Below are 26104 nucleotides of genomic sequence, written 5' to 3' on the forward strand. Positions count from 1 at the left end.
TTCTCGCAAAAGGCAGCACGATGTGTTTCCGGTGCGCCAGATGATGAGGGGTTTATTTTTTCCGCCTCTAGCGGGTTCTGTCGTTGTTTCACTTCGTCCGAAGATGCGCCTTAATTGAGCGATAAGCGTCTTACGACACACTGTGCTGGTTTCGATTACATTCTGCACGATTGGGAAAGTCTGTGCTAGGGGTAGCTTTTTCCGGTGTACGAGTCATGATAGCACGCGATGTGTTAACTTCATTACCCCATGCATCCAATAATGGACCTCAATGTACTGAGACGCCAAATTCTAGCGTAATCGCTTAGTAAGCAGTGACATTTACAAGTGTTAATGGATTATGCTAAGATCTTCTAAACCAACTGTATCACATAACAGTATTATCACAACATCGGCAAGGCTCTGTTCCAACGAACAGCGCTCCTCACAAGAATCCAACAAAATAGTGTCGAATCACTCACCATTAGCAAATTCCGTTGCCCTCGGGAGAAAAAGGGTTGCGCGCGTGTGGTTTGTGACCGCATGTGACCTACAAAACGAGACGAGTGTGTGGCCTTTGCTGTGGTTTTGGTTATACAATCCTTCTACCGGACACCGGACTGTAGCGCCGACCACTGTTGTATGGCCGTAACAGAAGGCTTCTTACCATTTCCGCCGCTCCAAACGCAGGCAGGCAGGCAGGTAACGCTGTTCGACACCGGCCTTTGCCCGGCAATGTTCCAGCTGCTTTTCCTGCTGTCCACTTCACGCAAAAAAACCCAGTTCGTCATTTCACATCCGCGCTAACTTTTTATTCGATTGTTTTACGACTTGGTTCGTCTGGGCTGGTGGTGAGTCCAGCAAGAGCAGTGGATACCTTCTTTTGAGAAGCTCAATCTCTTTAACGGTATCTTTTTAAGGTACTTTGGAGCATGGAGTTTTGGCGTCGAGATTCCTGGAAAGGGTGCAAAACTCTTCGCGGTGCACTTACGCCGGTCCGTACTCTCGTGAAGTGAAGATCGCGTCCAAAGGGGTTTGTCCAATTGATTTTTCCTGATGGGACGAGCATCAGGAACCTGTGGATTACATTGATCCCCTCGGTGGAGTGGATGATTTTAATCCCCCGTCCTGCCTAAACGATGGAAAGCTAGACCCCATTTAGCAACTTCACGGGAGCGATCGATTGGATCGGATCTGCCAACAGAGCAAAAATACTGGAGATTCCATCATTCATCAAAAAGATCGAACCACGAGATCACGCGTTACTTATGCTTCGCGCTCGGTTTTGGGAAGCATGACCGTTTGTCGAGGAAAGAGTAATTTTTAGCCGGCCTTTGATGTAACCGGTCACTGGTCCGAGGATGGTTCGTGATTGTTTTCATGAAACCTAGTTTTAGATGTGGCTCTGGTTTTTTTTTTGTTCATTACCCACTCAGTGAGGTCGCTGAGCGCGGCTTGCATAGCTCGAAGGTACCTCACGAGACTTCTTCATGACTGACCTAATTATATTTGGTTCCCAGTAGTTGGTACACACGCCACATTTCGAAGGCGCACAGCAGTACGAGCAAACCTGTAGCAGCAGCCTTTTTTTGTAGTTTGTTTCGTTTCGTACGCACGTCAAACGGAGAGTTAAAGTTGGGCAAGAAATACTGGAACCAAATGTCTAGCTTTGTAGGGAAAACCGGGTGGTACGGTACGGGGTTGCGTTTCAATATGGAACCGTTTTTCGCTGCTGCCTCATGTCCCCAGTGCTGGACGTACACCCTGCCGATACGTGGTACCGATCACAGGGACTCATTAGCGGAAAGAGAACCGTAAAGATGATACCCAAGATGGGTGCCGCAGGAGGGCCATGGGAAATTAGAATCGGATGCAATGATAGCAGTGTTTAGGGCGAGAGATACGCGCGTCTCAGTAATGGGCTAGTAACAGTGGTGGCGTCGAGGAACATTTTGTGAGTAATGATTGGATGATAAGCATCGACCTGCACCGGCTCTCGGCGTGTTGGTAATAACTTTCGGATGCACTCCACTGCGTGTTTAAGTGACCTAGACATGGACGTAATTTCGAAAAAGAAATTTGTTTTGATCGCACGATGCCTTCTGGTTGTGGGGAAGCTGGTTGAAGTCAAGATTCCACCAAGATTGTACCTAGCACAGGTAAATTTTCTCTCGGACTTCCAAAATTGTGTCAAACAGTTTATCCCTGCAAGCGGTTTTCCATTCGCCAGCTACTTCCATTTGCATACCTTTCTCACCTACAAATTCTGGGTTTTGGTAGTCAGCATCATTACTGCCAGAACCTTGACCACTTTTTAGCTGTAAAACTGCTGCTATGAAGCCTGTTTCGCGCTCGGGTCGTGCACGGCGGCACCGTTTTGCGAAATGTTTCGATAAACATCTTGAAGCGTGATTCTAAACACAGCGAGACGCCATATTTAGACGCCCGTCAGTGGCAGGGCTCCAGTCAGCGATCGTGCGATATTTGACTGCACGCGGAATTTGATTTCGGAATGACCTCCCCGGGGAAGCTTCGTATCAGCTCTCTAAGGTACCGTTCGTGGCTTGCGGCCAGTCTTGTAGAACGGGTTTATGAGTCAACAACCGGACCCCAAGATTGTTGGTGTGTTCTGGTCAGCGAAGTATGGCGGAAATCTACCGTTTCGCGCTCGGGATTATAGTTTTTTGCGCTTCGTTTAGATCCTATACGTCAGAACCTCTAACGATGAAGGTTGCGCATAACTGGACAGAACACGGTTGATGTCTCCAAAAAGTAAAACTCAATTGGGTACGTTCCGCCGGACGATATCTTCAATCCAACCAATGGTGGAAGCGAATGACCGTTGGCTCATGCCCGGGTAGAGCATGGAATGGGAGAACAACGTCTCGCGAGTTCAACAACTTGCACGGACAACATTCGGTCCAGTACTGGTGGTACATCGGTCAAAGGCTTTGGTTGTTGTGTCCGCGAATGTATTACATCGTACCGTGCCCGATCGTGGCGCAAGTATTTAGCGCGTCGCTCACCCAACACGTTTCTCTTCCCACCGGCGGCCCATGTGGAGAGAGCCGGGCACATGGTATGTTGGAGCCGTGGTGAAGTTTTTCATTCATTAGCTCCGACAAAAAGCAGATCACATTTGCGTTTGGCTCCGCGTACATGCAAAACGCTCATTACGCGTGCGGGCGGTGATGAGCTCGGCAGAAGTGTGGATGTTGGTTGGTCGGTTGTTTGCGGCGGAGAAGGCAAACACGGCCGGGGTGGATGTGGTGCACCGTTTTTTTTTTTTTTTGCTCGAAACTTTTCCACCTTACAAGACACGGTGGCCATGTAAAATTTTCCCCTTGGCTGATACGCCAACCCCCACATGGATGCGCCGAGGAGCTCGGACTTCATCGCCTACCCACTGGAAGCTCGGTAGCGCCTGTGAGGCAAAAGGAAAGTGGCGTATGTTGCCAATGCGTGAACGAAAAAAAAAAACCGAAAAAATGCGTTGTTTGAGTTTGCGCTCACGAGAGCGCTCACTTTCCCGCTGGTTTGCCGCTCGGTTTGTGTGCGTCTCTGTTTGCCAAGGCAGCCAGGCGCCACTAACGGTTAGTCCACGTCAAGGTCATAACGAGGAAGGATCGGTCCGCGAGCGGCTCTAGTCGCGTACTCTGCTCGGCGTATGTGATTGAGTGTTCGAAGTTCGTACGGTGGACGACAAAATATACAGCAGCCCGTCTTCCCGTGTGTTTTTGTGCTTGAAGTTGTCACTTGTTGTGTTTACAAACCTGTGGTCGTCGTGTCGTTGCACTAGAGCGACATCTACCGAAGTTGACAGCAGTGTTTTTTTTTTTCTACATCGACATTTCGAATATCCTCATCCCTTCTAATCCTAACAGAGAATCTCGTCACTGAACCCCAACGAAACGATAGGCACGCTGCCTAGAAGGGTGCACTGCTCGAAAATGAATTCCGTAACTCCCAAACTTCATCCGCGTTGGTGTTAGTGGACGTTGCAGAAGGCGCGTCATCCTCATCTAGTGTGCATCGTTCCCGCAAAATCCAGGCATGGTGGTGCATGAACCATGAAGCCCATCACATTCGAATCGATCCGGAACCTGCTGAAGACGAAAAAGAAACAAAAGGACAAATCCAACATCGACCAAAGCTTCAAGCGGAGTGATTCGTTCAAGCGAATTAGCATCCGGAAAAGTTATCTCGAGCGAGGTCGCAAGCGCAATGCAGCAGCGGTACTCCGAGGATCGACCAAAAATCTGGTCAACATCAATGAGTTCGAGGATCAGGCAAAGGTTGTGAAGGGACCCGAGAAGCTAAAGGTGAACGGAGATGGGGAAAGCGCCCAGGAGAAAGATGCTCTGGAGGTGCAGACAGGTGCGTCCTCTTCGATGCAGAAGCGAGCGTCCCCACCGGAACTCTCCTTCGAGGAGAAGCTAGAGTCGAACGATGCGTCATTGGATGAAAAAATTCGCGCCCTCCAGGAGATCAACGATCGGTACATCAATGAAAATCGCAACCTCGTGGAAAAGACGTATGAGGTGTCCAAGAAGGTAGAGAAGATCAAGATCAAGAAACCGCCCAGACCATCGAAACAGTCGCTCGGTGCTTCCCAGCAGCAGGTACAGGCAGCTCCAAGGAAATCTCTCGAAAACGAAGTACAAAATAATGATCTCAGCAGCAAAACGATCACATCGGGTTCGCAGGAGCGGCAGGTGAAATCGACGAAACCACATGTCCCAGATGCTCAGGGCAATACCGGGCGGGTGAAGAATATCTCACACGTAAACATAAACGTTAGCTCGGATGCTATCCCGGAGGAAGATGAAGCGATCGAGGGTAGCGTACGTGGTGGTGGCGGGAAGGGCGCCGAAGACACGGCGGACGATAAGTCATTCTACAGCATCAGCACATTCACGATCGAAAGCAATACGCTTACGAACGCGGGCAATAACAACACGAACGCGTCGTCGAAAAAATCGTTCCGCAGCAGCTTCAGCACCGGTACGAGCAAAACGGCCACCAACGAGCTGCCCACCCTGGTAACGATCCGGACGTACTGTGAGCCTAACTCACTGATGCAATCCACAACCCATGTCAACGAGCGGTACCTGGAGACAAGCTTCGACAACTGTCCCGAGGAAGCTGAGCACGGTCGGGAGAATAAGCCACAGGTGGTGAAGGTGGTAAAGGACACGCTGGCACCTGTCCCACCGTCCTCCGGTACGAACACCGGTGAGCGACAGCGGAGTCCTTCGCGAATTCCTCGGATTAACACGCAAACGTTCAAAATGATACGCAGTAAATCGAGAGACGGTATCGTAATACGCATCCCGGCGATGGATGGACAGGAGGCGGATGGGGTCGAGAACTCGGGCTCGAAGTCGGACAGCGGAGGCCTTAAGGAGCCGGAAGATAATCTAAACCGACAGTTGAGCAACGATTCCGCGCTCGATCTGATCGACGTCGACATCAAGGTGGACGAGAAAGATTTGCGCCACGGTTTGGGTGGCTCGACGCAAAATTTGACCAGTGCAGCGACGGACGGAACGCTGGAGCTGAAGAACCAAAAGAACAAGTATCGTAAGAAGGCGAAAAAGTCAACGACTAGCAAGACGGGCACGCTGGACGTGGAGGATGCGAATCAGCATACGTTTAAGAGCCATGAAAACTTTGAACTTCAGCGCACTCCCAAGGGTACCGATCCGACAGCAACCAGTGAGCCGAAGTTTATCTATCCGAACAACTATTTCGAGGAGGAGAACAACATCTTCTACGATCAGACACTGTACGATGAGGCGGAACTACCATCGCCGGAAAACAGTATACCCTACGCGCTGCGAATCAAGGAGAATCCGTTCACGAAAAACAAGGAGTTCTATTCGATCAATACCGGGCGCATCTGGAAGCAGCTAAATCTTGGCCAGCACCCGGAGGAAGACTCGATACTTTCCACCGCAGGGCCACGCTTAGTGCCACCGCCTAAGGTGAAGAATGAATCATTTAAATCGATGTCCTCTCGGGACTCGGGCTTCAGCTTGACACTAACGAAACCGAAGAATTTGTTCCGTCGAAAGTCGAAGAAGGCAACGCTACTGCAGCGACGCAAGCCACCGAAGCTAGCCGTCAGCCGCGATGGGTACTTCAAACGGGTAATGGTGGTGCAGCGTAATTCCTCGAAGCGAAAGAAATCGATCCGCAAGCAGCGCGTCGCCGGGAAGGACATCTTCCGGGAGTTGTACGATGAGAACTGGTGCAAGCTGGGCGATGACTTCATAGCCGAACCGCCCAGCGCAGAAACACTCGAACCGGAAGCACCCGACTTTGCGCGTGACTTTGAAAACTTTTGCAACGATCGCCGATACAATCAGGAAATACACGATCTGGAAGCGTTCTACGAGGAACATTTGAAGCGCTTGCGGCATTACTACATTCAGAAGAAAAAGATGAATGAAGCGGCTATCAAGGAGTTCTATCGGGATTATGGAGCGGGTCGGGCTGCCATACTCGGATCGGATACAGCGAACGTTGGAGGGACTGCTGCTGGACCTGGGCCGGCCGGTGCTGGCGAGGAGCAGGATGAAGAGAACGACTACTACGACACGTTCATAGTGACGAAGAATGAAACGATCCGCTTCAAGAACAACGCACTGCAACAGCGGTACTTTCAGCAGACGGATGCCGGCCTGGAGTTTATGTTTCCCCATCCGGACAAGCGCAAAAGTGGTCTCGGAGCAGCCGGAGGTTCCATCGGGCAGGGGAAGTCGGCCAAAGCCGGCAAATCTGGCACCGGCAGTGCCCACTCGACGACGACGGCTAGTGGTCGGAAGCAACTGTTTCACGAAGTTCGCCCATTCGGAAGCGCTCTGGAACCACTGATTGGTGGTGGTGGCGGCGGTGCACACTACACCGAGGAAGAGTTCCTACGGAATGATTCGAGTCTGCTCAGCAAACGCAACCAGTCGGCGCTCGTTAACCGCTACAAGGAGACACCATCGTTCGTTTACAAGCGCTCAATATCTGCTCCCTTCGGTGACTCCAATTTTCAGCTGACGACTGCTCCTGGGGATGACCTGAAGCGGATACGATCGTCCGGTGCGATTCAGAATGAAATCTCGCTGGCAAACGTTTTCCCGTCCGTTAACGGGGACAAAGCGAGAAATGCACTGCGCCATCTATATATGGGTAAAAACAACGATGGTGAAGATAACGACGAAGAGCCCGAGGACGAGGATGAGGAGGACGATGAAGAGTTTAGCGAGAATGAGTTCTTGATCAACAGCTTGGGTGATAACTTATACTGCACGCGTTGTGACAAGATGAACAGTGATTGTGAGTGTTTCGAGGGGTCAGATTCTGGGTCGCCCAAGGGGAAGGACTCCGGACGTCTGAGCCGACCGCGACTGAAGGGTGGTGCGAAGCGTGTGTACGGTCCAAACGGTGAGGTAGTGATCGTCGGTGAGCAAGGTGATGATGTGCGGGACAAGCGGGAGAACGGTTCGCAAGACGATGAGGATGACGATGAGGACGAGGAGGAGGAGGCAGTGGATGCGAACGATGAGAATTACTGTGATGTGTTTGATTACAATGATATCAACATCATACACGTGAACCACAAGAAGAAAGTGAAGCGAAAAAAGTCCAAAAAGCGTACCGTGCGGAAAAATCATTCGACGCTGCGGCGTGGCAGCTACTGGGGTAAGTGACACCGGGAAGTTTTCCTTTATGATGCAAGCTCACCTGAAGCTCAGTGTGATTTTTGCCGTGATATAAATGCATTTGATTTAGGGGTCATAAATCATGGAGTAAATCAGCTACGCGGCTGGTGGAGATTAGGGCAGACAAATGAATCTTAGCTAGCTATTTGTCTTGACTTTCAGTGACAGTTGAATGTGTCGGGAGGTTTTTCTCATTGGCCCGCATCATGTTGCCAATGTGGAAGAAGATCTTAAAAAAAAACCTCAGCATCACCAAAGGAAACGGGACCGATCATAGTCGGTGACCGATCATCATTAGTGTTTATTCGTTTAGCAACCGTACCGAGCAAACCTTTCAGTCTACCGCCGACTCATAACAAATGACAGCCGTATGGCTTGCAATCGGAAATGATAAGTAGTTTTAGCTTCTGTGCGGGCAACTAAAACAAAAAACAACAACGGTGAACGTTTCACGCCAAAGGAAATCAATTTAAAGCTACGTCCCACGTTCTGTTTTTTCTTCAGGGTTCTGTTGCTTCCCTGCCCGGTTCGTCCACCCGAGAACTGTTTGGCATTGGGTGTTTTGGCTCAAGTCAAGCGTTAAATCGTTGCCGAATTGTATGGTGGGCCATTGTAACGTGCATCCCCAAATAAAGCGCCCGCTACATCTGCATTACAAATGCCACGAGTAGCTTTGTAGCTGCGGATGGGAAGATGGTCGCACTGAGCGAGCAGAGAAGCGGCTAAGTGATTCAGTACGCTTATCTATGGCCATAGTACGTTTCATAATGTTATGAAATGGTGCCTGGTGGTATATCCTGTGGCCACTAATTGGTTTTGCGGTCACTAATAGAATTAAAAACAAATTCAATTCACTCGGCGAGGTCACAGTTGCCCATTCAACCTTGACATGTGAGGTTGAAGGTAAATATTTTGTAGAAGATCGCATTTGCAATGGAAGCTTATAGAAGCTTATGATTGAACGGTCATCGTAGGCTTTCATTGATATAAATTTATACCTGTTTAATAGACAAAAAATGCGTAATGTTTGCATCAGGAATTAGAAAGTAATGAGTGAGTGGCTTGAAATCAATTAGCAATGGATTATTTCGTACGAATGTCTGAATAAAACATTTAAATGTTAGCCAGAGTCCATTTGTCACTTAACGCACCCGGAACCAATAGAGCAACAACTTCGTTTTTTAACAACGCAAGTCTGATCCTAAGACTATCTTTTAGAGCTGTGTCATGTGTGTCAATTGAATTTTGATGTTCGTGATCTACACAGAATATCTGAGGACCGATCAATAAGACAAAGATCTGATTGTACTAAATCGAAAGCATGAATAAGAAATAACATTATCATCTTAACAGAGATATAAGCAAAACTCAGCGCATAGGAGTGCCTTTGACTTCAGTAAGAACAACGATGCTTAATCACATCATATTTTTCCGACGAAAAATTAATCTTCCATATTGGCAAATCACTGATGTTTGGATCCTGTTCTTATGACTTTGCGCGATCCAGAACACCGTTCACTTTCTAAATACGTTCTTATACAACTCAACCTTTAAAACTCCCGACTTGATGTTGAATTGGGCAACATTTAGTGTTGTTGAACCATTTTCGCTTCTACACCTAGCATTCGTCGAGACATGCAGTGACACCTTCCCATAAAGTATACCTTTAATTCACTCCACATCGAATCACTTTTGTGTTAATCCGATCGTTTCCACCAAGCGGCATCGTTAGTCAAGGTCAATGGCGCAAGCCAGCAGTCTAGCCAAACATCATCCTGCAACCCACCCGATCTCCCAGATGTGATGCAGAAGCAGTACATTCCGTTCGGAACCGTTCCGCCTATGCAGGAATGGTGTTGCCGGAGATGTGGGCGTAGGACAGTGTAGTTTGGTCCCGCGTTACGATTGCCCGAGGGCTTGCAGTTCGTTGGTTTGTTGTAGAGCGAGTGTGTGTGTGTGCTTTTTTACGATCCATAAACCTATCAAAGTGCTTGTATCCACATCGTTTGCGATCCCAGATAAGCATGTTCTTTGCGTTGGGTGATGGAACATGGTCAGATACTAAAACATCGTCTCATTTCGCTGGCGGACACACTCGGCGGACCGAATATGTTACTTATCTTGTAGTATCGTATCGGACGCGTGTTCCAAGAATAGTTTCATTCATTAACGTGATGCAGCTTTTCACTGCGACCCCTTACGCATGCAAATCTATCCATTCGATCGTCATATTTCCGATCGTCCGAAGTCTAAGCCGCCGTTGATGCAGGCGTTTAGGAGCGTTTCGAAGTTTAATATGGATTAAGCTTTTTACCATATTTCCATAGCGATCGATTATGTATGAGATATGTGAACGAATCCTCCCATAAGTTACTGAATTTTATTCTATCGCCTTTGCCAGGCCCACCCATTCGGTTGCAAAAGTTGATGAATTCTTGGCAAGAGGTGTGCCACAATTTATGGATTTAGATTCACAGCCAACTTCAACACCCGTGGACAACCAAAGATGGTTGCGCGAGCGAATGATTCGCCGTTACGGTGAATCATCATAAACTATTCGACCTAACCACCTTTGCCGTCGGGTGTGCATGGAAAAGGTTCGCTTTTCCTTTGGCGTACGTGTGACGCACGTCTTTCGCAATGGTTCTTTGCAGAACGGTCCGAATCGTTCCGTGCCGGGGTCGCAAATGAATTCTGGAACTGGGCATAATTCTTGTCCTGCCATAATTCTTCCCTCCCACCAGGAGACAACCCTGGAGGTGGAGGTATTTGCATGTAGACAGGACAGGGCTTATGTGTCGCTGTGCCGGCTCAGTAAAGTTTGCCCGTTCCGCATCACTACTCGGTGCCGTCGGGAACGCACTGGAACGCAATCGCCGTATCTGAAAGGTGTCAATGATTGATTGCTCGACACACTGTCAAAACGTTGAGCGAAAACGATGAAATGGGCAAGAGTTTCTGGGGCTTCCAATGGCACCAGGCAAAAAAAAAACAGTTTAATACCTACTTTCCCATTGGTCAACTGACACTGATCTCAATGTAGCCGTTTAGACAAAATTGAAGAAATACCGTTCGCACTAGCAGCCAATTTTTGCTGTATTGCTGTGCAGAATTAGGGCTTAGAATGATCCCGAGCTCACAAAAAAAAACTCGATCAACGAAAACCCCTTAATACCGAAATCGCTAACGCGACTAAGTAACATCGTGTCCCGGTGCCAGTTCTCATCTGGAGAACCTAGCATCTTGGAACGATTTTCGTGGTAACGGTTTCGTTATTGTGACCATTAAACTTTGATTTGCGCACCACAGCCGGAGTTCTTTCGCCGAATGGTGGATACGCTCGACAAATTGAAGTCATCGGCGTCGGAGGTTTTTTTTCGTGGGAGACAACTCCAGCAAAAGAAACGCGACATTATTCTACCCCTCGGAAAAAAGGTCTTCAAATGTCGCAGAAATCGACGTTGTGTGTGTGTGTGTGGCGTGTTTTGGGATGAAATGATTCCAGTTAGCAGCCACCTGGCACAAGATTGGACCACTTCCCACCCGAACGGACTCGGTTACGGGTCGATAGCTTGCGTTGACAAGAGGTTGGACTAGAACCGATTACTTCGGACATTACCCCTTGGGTCGCGTGTTGGAAGTCCGGAACCACGGTCTCCGTATGCTTCGGAGTTTGGAGTGTAATTTGAGTTGTCTTCTGTCGGGGAAGCTGCTTGCGTAAGGCCGGTTTATTTTTGGATGCAATCCAGCGACAACTGCCGGACAAGCTAATGGGACTTGCAGATGTGTTGCAGCTGTTTTGGAGACGCGTTACCTGCCCCCTGCGAAGACAGACTTCGAAAACACGACGCGACAGTAAACGCGGTAGTAATTATGCCGTTGGAAATTAGTTCGCATTGCACAATGCCGCTGTTGTGTGCGCAGGTTCGAGTTATGTTGCACATTTCCGCAACAGGCAATGCTAGCAATGCTACTAAATGCACTGAAGTCGCCATGCTGAGGAAGCGGAAGAGATAAGGAGATGTACGATGGCTTTACTGTCTAATCGCTCATTTGACAAATGGTTTGTATGTCTTTGGGAACGAGGCACCAGGTACCTCTATGCATATTTCATATGACAAACCTCAGAGTGCACTAGGGACTTTGTAGAAATAAAATAAAAATACTTTAAACGAAATTCAAAACGTCAACGCACAGTTACATTCTCATTGGTTTACAACAGACTTCATGTAGGCGAGCAAAAACCCAACAGCCAACTCGAAACATCCTCTACCTACAGCAGCAATCTGCATGTTTGGCGGACCGTTTATTTGAGCATCTGTTTCACGACGGTCAAATTGAATTACGTTTCAGTTCCGTGGCAGACATTATGAAATGCAAAATAACGCCGCCATCGGCAGAAGGTTCGTGAAGATTTTTCCTTCTTTGTACGTGCTAAAATATGTTCTGCTTATTTGTTAAAAAAAAACCGCACCACCACACCATACGCTTACGACAATTGATGGTGGGATGAAGAAGACATCAATTTTTGCCAGTACCTTGAGGGTCACTCTCACGCCACTTCCTCATCTGGGCGACTACTCGAGGTAAACTTCATTAGCTTGAAGGGAATAATAGTTATCTAGCACTCTAATATGATGGCGCCGTTTTTGTGCTGCTGAAGCACGGGTAGTTAGTAATGTAAAGTGGGATAGAATAACTGTGAGGCTGTAATGATGATGTTAGTCCCTCGTCGCGTAATGTATGTATATTTAATGCACATCGTATGGCCTCCTATATTTGTACCTCGTTGGAAGCACATCTTCATTAAATGTATCAAGATGTACTGGAATCTCCAGCTGAACTTTCAGATTAAGTTCGGTCATTTACCGGTCCTCAAGACTTCCATTACCTCCATACCATGCGTAACCTTCAATTGTTTGGGGGAAGAATGAACGAATCTCCTCCCATCCGGGGGTGGTCGATTACGTATTTTATGTTAAAAAACCCCCCTGCATGGTGTGCTAAAAACTGCAGTCGCCAACGGATCGCGAACGATTCTAACGAGAGTTCGCTCCCATTCACACCCCTGGGCCGCGAGCAGCAGCGTGTGGCATCATCACGCACAACTTCATTCGGTTCGGTTTGGCGAAGTGCACGAGCGTGAAAGCGACGGAGCACAGGTTGTGCGAAACGGGGTGCAATTAGCGAACATTAAAAATGCCAATAAACAACGGCCAACGGTGCGATCTCAATTTCCCTTCGCATGACAAAACAATGTACTAGAATCGCCATTACATGCGCGCGTGGGTTGCTGCGAGGTGGTAGTAGCCTCCTGCTCCTCCAACGCCACAAACAAGCGAGAAGAGCGAGAAGATTGCATCTCGCGAACAACACCACCACAGGGTGTAGTGCATCCAGAGCCACGCATCGTTTAGATATACCGGTTGTGTCCGGTCAACGTTATACACCGAGACATCGGTTCGGACATCGGACAAGTTCGCAACCGTTATAAATGCACCTACAGCGTGGCCTGTAGGACGTCAACAAAAGCGTCTTGCCATGCATAAACCTGCTCATTACGGTGTTCCCTAGACCTCTCCTTCCATTCAGTACGGCCAAGAACATCCAACGCGCTCTGTAGCGCTCCCTCCGAGCATGGATGACTCCCATTCTTTTACTGCCGATGCGTTCGAACCTCCACTAGGTGCCTAGACCAAGACGAGTTTTTTTTGTACCGCAATTTTGTAGCCTTTTAAGTCAAGGTTACGCGTTTGGTAAATCTTCCTACCAGTCAGCTTCATGTTGTGGCTGCTGGCTGCTTGATCGTTGATCGAACATTGTCTCAAGACGCCGAAGACTTCACTGGAGATGGAGCGTAGTAGCAGAAAGCAGCTTCCAAACGAGAATTAATAATTTGTGGACTTTAATCAAGGTTCTTCGCCGAAGATTGAATTGTCGATCGGTCAGGTAGCACAGTACACAAGGTTGGGTAGGAAGGAGCGTACTCGCGCAACGGTAGCGAAACCCGTTAGTCGCTGGTAAGTAACCTCTTGTGGTGCGACGGTACCTAGCGCAATGAGTTGCAAATTATTGTTCACCTCACGCATCGACAATTGGTCAATCTATGACCATGACCATTTGGAAAGTAGTTCGGCACCTTCGGCTGCATCTTAAAACCTGCCGGATGGATTTCCTCCAGCTGCGAGCGTCTCTAAGCTTTTGCCTAATTTTGCCCTCCCAAAAACCGGCCGTGTCCGTACAGATGAGTACCAGACAGCTTGTGGTACATAAATCCAGTTTAGCAGGGCAGCTTAGTTGGATGTTCCGTATGTTCTCCGTATGTCTTCACGCGGGAAAGGGGTACAGCTAACGCCACTAGTACAGCTAGCCGCACAAAAGCCATCTGGACCGGCGGACGCTCCGCAGCTTAAATGGCGGACGGAAACAGTGGTCAAATTTAGCGTGGAAATTAGAAATCCACTTCCTCCCGAGCTCCGAAAACATGACTCTTCGTCCGGGTTAGTTCCTCCGTCGTTTCCCGTTGTTGGCCACCGAAACGTGCGCAACATTGATAGCTTAATCTCAGCGCGAGGAAGGAAAACCCGAGGCCAATCGAATCATGCATGTAGTAGCTCCAGTCAGTCAGCTCAGGTACTAACCTTCAGTACTTTGGCCACTTTCGAAAGGCATCGGACTGTGGGAGAGATGATTCCGATCAGAAGTCGGCCACGAACGAATGCTCCAATTAGCATGCGGAGCATTATTCGATCAATTTTTGCAAGTCGCCGGCACCGTACCGAAGATGAGAAGCAGTGTTGCGCTTTCTCGCACATCTCGCGCAACACGTACCTCCATTATTGGGTTGCCTTACTCGATGGCACTCAGCAAAGGCAATAGCAGCAGCACAGCAAAGCCAATAAGTGCAGTGCGTTATGATTTATGGAGCAAGAGGTAATGGTGACCACGGACGAATGCTTTGCCGCTGGTGGAACACTAAGAGCAGCAGCTTTGTAGCTATTTGTTGCAGTAAACAATGTATGTTTCGAAGGTTCCGAAAACTAAAGCAGTGGCAATGAGAAAAGGGATGTCAGATGGGACATCCGAACAGCTTGGCAAAGATGACCATTCACTGCCTTTACAGGGAAAGGTATAATTCGTACCTCAAAGCATCAGGTATGTGGTGAAGTTTTGATTATATGTTTGAAGAATTTGGAACAGCAACGAAAAACAGGTTTATTGCGCAGCTTCCGATGAGCTCTTGATGCACATCTGGAAAGGTTGCGTGCGTGAGAGCTCTGAGAATCGGACATGCTTCGACATACATCGTTTCTTGGGAAGTTTACATGAAATTATTGAAGTTAATATTTTATTTATACAACCCGTTTTTACTAAAATATTATTCTTCTCCGTGCGTGTTGCAACCTCCATAAGCCGAACCATTACTTATGTTCCTCCCCCCGTTTACCTTCTCTGTCTCTTCTTACAGGCGACATTACTCAAAAAGGATACGAAAAGAAGCGAACAAGACTCTTGCAGCCATATCTGCCCAAAAATGTGCAGCACGGTAAGTACCAATGTTTTTTTTTGTCTCTGAAATTCGCATACTGGTTAGTGGGTATTTCCGTAATAATAAACAAAATCAACGCAAAGCCAAACAAACCATCGAGCTTGTACCACCCAGTGCGAGAGGTATGATTTACTGGGCCCAATTTCGGTACTCGCACATGTTCGCGTGGGAGAATGATTAAATTGCATCAATTGGGACGATCAAAACAAGGACATTTTTTTTATTCTGGAACGATCACTTCCAAGTGGTCACCCTCTAGGGACATTATAAATCAAACGACGGGAAAGATATTTTAGTTTGCAACTGTCACAATCGTTCTCATTATTTTAAACCAATTTTTCTTCTTTCGAGCTTCAAAGTCTGTTGGTAACGTTTTCTACTTTCTCACGACGCACTTAAAAATAATTCGCATCCTGAAATGCAGTTAATGCCGATAGATTGCGGCAACAGTTAATGGCTTAATGTTGCAAGCATGTTATGTTTCAGTGTTCCGCTGTTAACAGTGTACCGCTGACCTTTTGCGAAACGCTTTTGCACTCCGTTAGATGCGTGCCGCCGCCAACATTGCGGAAGAAGCGGTAATAACGCCGAAGTCGTCTCCCGCGGAATGCGGAGTGTGTTGACAGCGTGTTCGATAAGCGTGTTGTACGACGCGGTATGGGATAATACTGATTTATGGTGGCGCGGCACCCAGAGTTTTTACAAACACAATTACTCACAGACAGGGTCGAGTTTGTGCCAAATGCCACCGACAGCATACTGTGGCGAGGATCCACTCCAAAGGTGGTAGGAACATTTAATCCCAACCAGTTGCCGGTTCGGATTTGGTTTCCGTAAGCTTTGGCGAAGTCTTGATAAGGGTGTGGTGAATGGCAGGGTTTTTGCAAGTTAGAATTAATGTTAAAATTTCATGCTGGTAAGGTAAAGACCGGTGGTAGAGGCGACAATGGTACACCGATCTTCATAGGGCAGGACCGGAGTTCAAATCTCAGCTAGATCGTTCAGTCGTAGTAAGGACTGACTATTCAACTGCGTGGATATCATTAAGTCTAGTAAGCCAGAAATGGCAGGCATGATCTTAAGAGGTCATTAGGCCAAGAAGAGAGAGGTAGAGAGGGACATACATCCACTAGCAAGAGCATATAAAGATTAATAGTCAACAGAATATTTTAGGACTTCAGAGTTTCAATACTAGAGTTTAAAGTCACACTTGGACTATACTTGGACAATTCTGGGACTTCTGCCAACCTTCAATGATGGCTGATTTTATGAAAGGTTTTGAATGAAAAAGCTCTTAAATAATAGAAATAATTTGTACGCTGTTTGAAGTCTTGAGAGGTATGAACAACCCCTGTAAATGTTGCTATCCTTCACGGCATTCAAATGCATCACTGTACGACGTGCGGTATCATTAGCGAGTTCTGTTAAGAAATTTGTTTCTCATTATAAAACAAGCGTGTGTTGTAATGGGTAAAAATGTTCCAGTGATTAGTCACAGAACGAAGGGCAATAAACATACCTTTCTCCGGCACGTAGTCAAGCCTACTAAATGTCTTCGGTCAAAGTGAACGTATTGCACGCATGTATCATGCAGAGGAACCAGAAATACATGTAACCGAACAGTGTTTTTTTTGTGCTTTTTCCTTTTTGCAGCTTGATTAGAATTGATGATCACTTCCAGAACTAACTTTACCGTTGTGGGGGGCTCAGATCGTCGGAATGTTGACGATCGTGTTGCGTGGTGCCGAAAGTGACTTCCTTTCCCTTCATTTCTGGTTTGATATTTAGCCTGGTGTTCGATTCGTCGCTTAATGGCTCCATCTACCGGGACACACCGCCATGTGTGGCGGTACGGCGACGATCACATTTACCTTTTTCCGCTGCGCTGAAAGAAGAGCGACCCCCAAAGTCACGCAACTTGTTGGTGGCCGAAGAAATATCACAACAAAACAAAAGACGAAACTTCCAAAATTGAGGAAGCGATTGTTATGAATGCAGCGCCGCGGTTGCTTACGACTTCCTTCCGCGGGGCTCGAGAGCGGCCAATCCGGTGGGTTGATGAACAAATGACAATCAGAAGCAGCAAATCGGTTGGGCTAATTGCATGCTACGAGTTTTGGATTTGTTTGGCTTTCGTGTGGCTCGTGTGACTTGTACAGTGCGCAAGAATTGGTTTCGGCGCCTAATTTTTACGCCCAATCTTGTTTATCACGTGCGCCAAGAGCCTTTCATAAGGTTCGGCACACGACGGGCTGTGTACTACAAAGTCACACAGTGTTGGAAGGTCTCTCTCTCTCTCTCGTGATCATTAATCATTTTCATTGGAGCTTTTGCGCAGAACTAGACATATCATCTATGATGCTGCAGAAAGACAATCGTTGCTGATGCATAACCTTAACTTGAAGCAGCAAAAACTAGAAAGTAATGTCCCCAAATTAAACCATCATAAGCGCGTTACCCGGCGAGGTACTTGTCTCGCTTGAACCATGCTTGCGAATCGTTACTCCGGAAAAAAACCACTGCGCCAAAAAAAAAAAGGGAAACACATTACGTGGACGTAAACTGCACGCCCAACCGATCGTATCGTTCGTTCATTAGGTGTAAGAAAGTGGAAAATTACCAACAATTGCAAGCTCGGAAGTGATCTTCCAACATCTTCGTCCGTGACATGACGAAATGTCGATCCTGCTTGAACAAACAGAAGGAGAAGTGAATTTTTTTTCGCAAAAGAAAGTAACTTAAATGGCGCGTATCGCCAGGAGAAGCTAAAACGGGTTTGGGGGGGAAATGCATGTTGAGAAAAGGGGGTTTTAGTGTAAGCAGTGTAGTAAGCGCTTCTGTAGGCGACGTGCAGATTTGCAGATGCACCGGTAGATATTCTGTATCCTTTGGGACAAGTACATTAGTGGTGTTGGGTGTACCTGTGTGCGTGTGAGCGTGTGTATATGTGTGCTTGTATCATCCTAATTACTAACTTCTAACCTTAGGGAGTGGCTCTGGTGGCGGTGGAGGAGGAGGAGGAGGAGGTGGAAGTAACCCCGGTTACGTCAATGACATCCAGTCGCATCTGCATCATCCAGCATCGCAACAGAAGCAGAACATCTTTGCTTCATCGGGCAGTGGTGGTGGTGGTGGAGGGGGAGGAGGCGGTGGTAGTAGGGATAGAAATGATCGAACCAGCAGTGGCAGTGGTGGTGGTGGTGGTCATCATCACCACTCCTCGTCCCATCAGCAACGGGAACAGCAGCAACTGCAACAGAATCGCACGCGTCGCAGTACGCAACGCAAAGTGACGCACAACGAGAAGCGCTATCACTCAGGTTAGAGACACGAGATACACGTAGTTGTTGTAGTACGATTGGTAGGATGTCGCTCCGCTACAGACTGTTTCTGTTTGGCAATCACGCTAGTAAAGACCCTGTAGTCCTCGTGGCGGGCTCCGTGTCCCCAATATCCCAATAGCAGCAAAAGTCCCGCTTAATTCCCATCCTCTACTGATGGTTCCGCTACGCATTAACCGGTGTGTCATAATGCTCGTTTAACTACCCTCAGTCACTGCTAACGGAGCATTAGAATCCATCCCGTTAGTAGGAGATCCTCTAGCGGTGATCACCAGCAACATAGCGCCCAGCTAGCTAAACCAAATCTTCGCCACAAATCGTACATCGAGAGATGGACTTTCATTTGATCTCCGGCTTCGGGAGGCCCGGTAAGCAAGCGTCCCAAGCCTCCCTAAGCTCAGACAAAACTAATCGATGTTTTTCGAGGGGGGGGAGAACATTTTTGGGATGATCCCTTCTGTGCCAACTCCATGTGCCCAGGGTTGTAGAGTCTCGCCCGCTAACGAGTTTCTTTTCAAACCTAGACGGGTTTACCCGTTAAAACTCATCTCTTTTTTGGTTAGATTTTTAGTTCCGTTTATGATTGAGCCCTGTAGCGGCATGATTTTTTTCTTCTTCTCTTACGTTGTTGGTTTGGGTTCTCTATGTTTATTTTCGTTTCGGATTTTTTTTCTGGAAGATGAAACGAAAAACGTCACGTGTATAGGATTGCAGCGGCGCCCTAGCGGTAATAGCTACCCTGACTAACTGTGAGCTCAGCGATGATCTTGGGTTTCCAGTTAGATGACTTCAATCTTTGACTGTGTTTGGGACGTCAAGGTTGCAGTTTCGGTTCCTGTATTTTTGAACATTATCCTTGAAAGATTCCTTCCCCAAAATGCTATAGAGAGACCCTTTTTCTTCGAATATGACCATTTGGTGGGATGCATCCTATCCAGAAAGAACCCCGTTCGAAAGGCAAGGTTAAATCCCACAAAAATATCTTAAGCAATCAATCTTGCTTTTAAAACGTATATTTTTCTATCTTCTGCTTTACGACATAAATCATTAGCACTAATTGTGGCCATGTTTGGCGAAGTTCACTAACATTAGCTTCTTTAGTGCGCCGGCGCTCGCGTAGGGGTCCGCTTCATTGGTACTTTATTGCCCATTGATTGATGGGAGTCGTTTAAATTCCCGCAGTTTGATCAGTGGTGGCGCTAGGAATGATAGAATAAATTTGCATTTATTTCGTATACTAGTTTTGGTTTTGGTTTATTTATAACTCCTCTTCTTTATATTTATATATTACGTAGAGCCTTATAACCGTAAAACCGAACGTGTCTTCCAGCATGGACTATTTCAATGTTTCATAAGATGCGGTTTAAATTTATTTTGTAGTTCTAAATTTTTACGTATTTATTTGAAAAATCTGTACTATTTTGTACTGTGTTTTTTTTTTAATTCTAATGTGTGTTTTGTTTTTCTTTCATATTTTTGTTTCTTTTCTTCTGGTTTTACACCTAAAACTGTCGTGCATGCGCTGTGTGCTGTTCCATTTGTCACTGTGTTGTGTCGTACATCAAACTATCTATCAAAACGCTTCCTGGTGAAAATACAAATATCAAACACATTGCACTGATCGCCCACACACACATCCGCACCAAAAAAAATACAACCACCAACTATCGTCTTCATCCTGCTACTGGACGACATCGATTGGCCGCGGTTTGCACCATCACACACCTACACACGCCCTATCTATGCACGCTTTGACATCACTGCACAGCAACGGGACGACCGGATGTGCTGCAGCCGGAAGAATTGCTCCGGCCAGCGATACCTCCCGGTTCGGGTATACCGGTTCATCATCTACTGCGCCAACGGCACGCACTGCTCTCCACAACCACTTCGTCCGGTTCCACGTCCTCGGGTGGTGGTGGTGGTGGTGTTAGTGGCCCCGGACGGTCAGAATCTATCCCCCCACCACCTGCAGCAACCAGTACCGTTGTGCCATCGTTGGGTGGGGTGCAACACACCCCACAGCAGCAACAACCCGGACTGTACTCGAGCGCACTGGTGGCGGCCGCCGCCGATGCACTGTTCAAAGCGATGCGCATCTCTCCGCAACCACCACCGACCGCAACGGTTGCACCGGACACGCCTGTGATAATGCGCCCGAAAGCGTATGCTGAGCCGATGGGCGGAGGTGCACAGCCACCGGATCCGGACACGGATCGGACAAGTAATAATCCGGCGAATGGTGGGCCGCCCGATGGCAAGAATAGTAGAAATAATAGAAGAATCGGACGGCACGAGAGTCGCTACACCAGTGGTAAATCATTGAAAAAAATCCTCACTCCCGTTTGTCCTTTTTTTTTTCTTTGCCCCATCCCCATCCCATCCGTGTCCGGGAATGTGGAGGACAATGGACTATAAACTGTATCAAAATTCTTCACAAACACACTTCTTTCTTGGCTTGATCTCTGCATTTTGCGAGTTTGGTGTGGTTTCTGTTCCTACTACATCGTACCGTACCTTTCTATTCTATTTTTCTACTCTTCTTACACTGTCTACTAATCTAATCTTACTAACGTGCGGTATAACGCATGCATTAAAAAGATAGACAAATTTAGGGGACCATTCATTCCATAGTCCTATGCTGTCAGGAGATGTTAGGCCCTTTACTATAATAACTTTATTGGAATGTTCGGCGAATTATCCTTTAAAATCTGCTCTACCTCTGAACGTAGGAGTAGGACATTTTGAGGTTCTTCCAGATCATTGGATATTATCAATGAGAACTTTACAATCTGCTTTCTGGAGAAATGGAGATCCCAGATGAAAACGAAACTGTTGGGGTAAATTTTACCCTATCAAAACCTTAGGCTCAGCCATTCATTAAATTATTCACAATCACAATCCCTGAACGAAGAAGTCGAGCATGATGAGGCTCTTCTTGATCATTGAATATAATCCATTTTAACTTCACAATATCATCTCCCTTCCGGAGAAATGAAGCCCTTAACTGAAAGCGTAACTGTTGAGGATAATCTGGACACACCTATAGCTTAAAATGAATTAAAATTAAATCCTGGAAAAAATATCCCTCAACATCGATTTTTTTTAACAAACTTTAAAAAGTCACATCTCATTTTTTTCTTGGTCAAAAGTAAGGAGCAACTAATCGAAAAAACAAGTCTATCTTTCTAATGCTTACGTTACGCTGTAATGTTTCTCTTCACTAATGTACAGATTGATTATAAGGTTAAGAAATCCCCCGGCACAACGCTACCTAATTTGCAGGATCATTTTCCCAAAACTGTCCAAAGATCCCTGACGATGTGTTACAAAACGCCCCTAAAAATCACACGTAACAACGTTCATCCACTTCGTTGAGTTCGATTGGGGAACGATTGTTTTCACGCGGCAGCATTACTCCACAGTAACGAGCCATGGTGCACTGTGCGTGTGTTGCCTGCTTCAAGGTGTGATCTATAATTTTTATTGCACATTTACGAAAGGCATTTTAGTCTCGTCCTGGGTTCGCCGCCCTTACCGTCCGAAGGGGGCTACCACATCGTTAATGTTATGTTTTTATGCTTGTTAGCTACTTAGCTGATGATACTTTGTGTCTGTGTGTGTGTGCATGCATGATTCGATGTTACGTCGATAACGTTGACTTTAGGCTACAGCTTTAAATCGTCTCACAAAAAGTGTTTAGTGTTCCAGTCAAACCTCCTACGTACGTTTGATTGAGGGGCCACCGAAGGCAGGCCGGGCCTATTGCACAAAGCCAATAACCTATCGGCCAAATTCCCGACGAGCCGTTTTGTGGGAGTTGTTGGTTGGTCAAGAATCTCTACCCTGGCGTATGGCGTGTGGTGTCGATGGTACCACCCCATCGATCAGCATGAAGATCTCATTCCACCGCCAATTACTCGTTAATGAGTGCACAACATAGAGTTAGAGAAATTGTGCATGTTTGTGACGCTCGGTGCATTTGGTTAAATGGTTCAATTCGTTTTTGCATGTTACGTATCAGTTTTTCTCTCTCTCTCTCTCTCTATGTACATCGTTCAATGCATGAAAGTTAGCTTAGCGTGCCTGGTTTAGTTTTTTTTCTGCTAATTTTTTTTCAGCTTCAATATTAGTCGTTTAGTTCCATTTAATCCATTCCCTCGCGGGGTGAATCGTGTCTGAAGGGAGAGTAGAGAAGGGGGGAGGGTGCTTAGCGGGCTAGACTCGTTCAAATGATCCATCACCAGGAAGGCGAACGATCGCCAATGATCGTATGTTAGAGACGGGCCGCGTTGATTGAACCTTCCCTCGAGCGTCTTAACCTACACCGAGTCGTCGTCCGATTACGTGTCCCCCGGGATTGATTGACAACTGACGATCAAGTTCATCATGGCGTGCCTGCTTGGCTAGAGCCGGGAGGCATTGAACGAACATGATTAATCGTGGGTGAAACCAGCACCTGGTGGTGGTACGGCAGACTTTGGGCAGACCCTGTCTCATCACAAGATTCTACCTCACCTACGCAAAACTCGTGAGGAATAAAAATGTAGAGACTAGCGGAAAAGAGATTAGCAAAACGAAAGCTACTTCTAACTTATGAAACTCTATATGCATGTGTGGAACAGGTTCCTCCAGTATCCCTAGATGGCAATGGGACAAGGATTTGTACACAGCTGGCAGCTTTACATGAGCAAAACCTTTTCCCATCGTATGTCATTTAGTTTGAGCAGGGTAATTTATTAACAAATTTAACAATAATTTTTTGGTTTTTGAAATGTTTCGTAAAATGCTAATAAACCTCTTGAGTGGTGGGCAGAGTTATCCACGCTGGACATAACTCGCGGTAGTTTATTCGATTAAAATGTCATCAAAAGGTTTTAAATGGTCGAGCAAAAGAGCGATACATGCGGTAAACCCACGTCGGTCGTGATCGTGAGGAATTATTTTACTATAAAACTCACTGCTGTTGATGACTTACAGCCTACACGAATTGGGAAATGCTTCGTGTAAATTTTTATATTCTTTTTTATAGGAGTCCACTACGTGTGCTTCTATGGATTGTGAATTAAAAATTATTAACACCCATTTCCTTCGATCAGCTTTCTGTCGTTTGAGCCTACGCTAGACGTAGAACCGCTGGCGAAATAACCAAGCCTCCAGGGGAAGAGGCATCTTCATCACGACTCGTCTTTAGTAGCTTCTTGTCGAAGCTAAACTAACATTCAGTTTGATCGTCGGTTGATCAATCCCCAGGCGGCGGTACGAGCACGTAAAACAGACACGCCAACATCTTGATGAGTTGATGATGCTTTTGACAGATGCGCGGTAGCGGCACGTCATCCCTAACAAACTAGCGAATAAGATCTCTGTTGTCTATTTCTTCATCGTAGCTCCCCACAAAAATATTGTATCCTTCCTTAATGTCCGCATCATGCGCCGTAAATGATCGAAGCTCATTGTTTTTACATTGTTTCCCTTTGTTTTTTTATTTGCTCTCTTTTCTCTTCCTCTTTGTGTCGAACTGTGTGCGTGCCACATCATCATGATCACCATCATCATCATCATCATCATCCCTGCAAACCATCATCATCGCTGCTTATCACCGGATTCCAATGTGTTGCGCCCCAAATCATGCTACCGACCACCGTCAACATCACACACAAACACACACACACAATCATGCTCATCACTGGACTGCATACCGAATCGAACAACAACCACATGGCAACTGTATCCGTAATCCATGGACTCCATCTCGAATCATGCACACGCAGAAGTACGCCAGGAAGCGGTACAACAAGCATTAGCTGCACTCAAAAACCGCCCCAAACCTAGCTTGCCAATGCCATCCAAACGAAGCTCGGTGCTTAACCGCAGTCCTGAGCGCGATCATGACGATTCAGGTAAATGCACACGACCAACATGCTGCAGAAGCAAATACATTACCGCGCAGTTCACAGCAGGCAAAGCATCGCCGCCACGCGGAAGGGCGCTAGCTCCCCATACCAAATGCGCTCTCCAAATCATTCCCACTGCTACTGCACAGGCTTTCGGAAACAAAAATTGTGTCCATTCATGCTTTCAATTGGCCATCCATTGCACGACACCTACGTGTTACGTATCGATGCAGCAAGATAGTTAACATAGTTTCCGTTTCTCCGAAATTCATTGACAAACCTCTGTATCCGTGTTGATCGATTGTACAGTGTCTTATCTGTTTCCCCGTATGGCAACATGTTAGCGTCAGTTCGTGCTTCTTAATATGAAATGATTTCCGTTCGGAGTTTCGAGTAGTTTGAGTTTCGCCTAGGAGTAGACAATCTAAATTGTTCCACTTTTTGTTTTGTAATTTGGAACCGTTTGTTTCGTTTTTAGCAGTACGCCAAGGCCAGTACGAAAGTTCAATAGAAAAGATCGGATATGTTTAAAATGCCTGCTTGAAGTGTGTCTTCTTTTTTTCCCCAATGCTCTACTTGCAAACTCACTAATACCTAGTACTTTTGCTCCTGTTTTAGACTCCAGTACGGAAGATGAGTCCATACCGGAGGAAGGTTTGCTGGGAAGAATATCCACGCCGGACCGGGACAACTACAATCTACCCCGTGATCACATACTCACACGGGAACCGATGAAGCTGCCCTCGTCCCGGGACCATCACCATTCGCAGCCCCAACCACTGCCGCAGCCGCCGCAAAAGCAATCGTCCCAGCACGGGCCGCAACAAACCCACCTCGACCGGCGACCGCCCCAAACGATCCCGACGCAACCGCCAGCGAACACTACACAACAGCACGCGACACTGTCGGATACGTCGAGTGCCGGTTCGCCGCCGGCCGTCCACCGGAACCACCAGTACCAGAACAAACCGTCGAGCTACGACCTGACCGATCTGAACGATTTCCAACCACACCAGCGCACACCGTACGCCGCGCCGGACATTACACAGTTCAGCGCCAATACACGGCGCGGTGCGGATCGGGTAACGCGCTACGTTAACCTGGCAAATCAGGAACCGGGTGACACGAGCACTGCTGGCCGGTGGAAGGTGTCGGCCAAGATTCAGCAGCTGCTGAACACGCTGAAACGTCCGAAACGGAGACCACTGCCCGAGTTTTACGAGGACAACGATATCGAGCTAGAAATTGCGGCCAATCCGAAAGATCCGAATGCACCGAAACCGGAGGGTAGCGTGATGACACCGGTGCAGGGTGAACAGCTGATCGTACCGTCGGGGCTGCCGCGTACGCTCGAAGCTGCCCTGCAGCGGTACGGTACGAGCTCGTTCAAGGCACCGATGGCAACGGTGCTCGACCCGAACGGGAAGATGACGACAACGCTTACCTACGGCAAGCTGCTGTCCCGTGCGCAGAAGATTGCCTACGCTCTCTCGACGAAGGTGTTCAGTAAGGGACCGGAGCAGGTGTCTCTCAAGCCGGGCGATCGTGTCGCGCTGGTCTACCCGAACAGTGACCCACTGAAGTAAGTACAACGGATGGGTAAGCCTTCGCATATTTCAT

The 26104-nt window shown here is 47.2% G+C and overlaps 1 protein-coding gene across 13 annotated transcripts in view; it reads left to right on the forward strand.

Annotated features, from left to right (window-relative positions):
* The window catches only part of LOC118504184 (disco-interacting protein 2), a 126541-nt gene that overhangs the window by 90456 nt on the left and 9981 nt on the right, over window positions 1–26104 (forward strand). For 2 of the 13 annotated variants that reach the window (XM_036038343.1, XM_036038345.1), the window contains exons 2-7: window positions 3864–7677; window positions 15166–15243; window positions 18234–18566; window positions 20356–20901; window positions 24362–24490; window positions 25103–26066. In XM_036038343.1, coding sequence (XP_035894236.1) covers window positions 4050–7677; window positions 15166–15243; window positions 18234–18566; window positions 20356–20901; window positions 24362–24490; window positions 25103–26066 — 5678 coding nt within the window. In that variant the 5' untranslated portion in view covers window positions 3864–4049. The remainder of the gene's footprint in view (window positions 1–3863; window positions 7678–15165; window positions 15244–18233; window positions 18567–20355; window positions 20902–24361; window positions 24491–25102; window positions 26067–26104) is intronic. The other 11 variants (XM_036038349.1, XM_036038356.1, XM_036038344.1 and 8 more) reach the window with 10 other exon arrangements.

The sequence above is a fragment of the Anopheles stephensi genome, chromosome 2, assembly GCF_013141755.1.
Source record: "Anopheles stephensi strain Indian chromosome 2, UCI_ANSTEP_V1.0, whole genome shotgun sequence".
Lineage (NCBI taxonomy): Eukaryota > Metazoa > Arthropoda > Insecta > Diptera > Culicidae > Anopheles > Anopheles stephensi.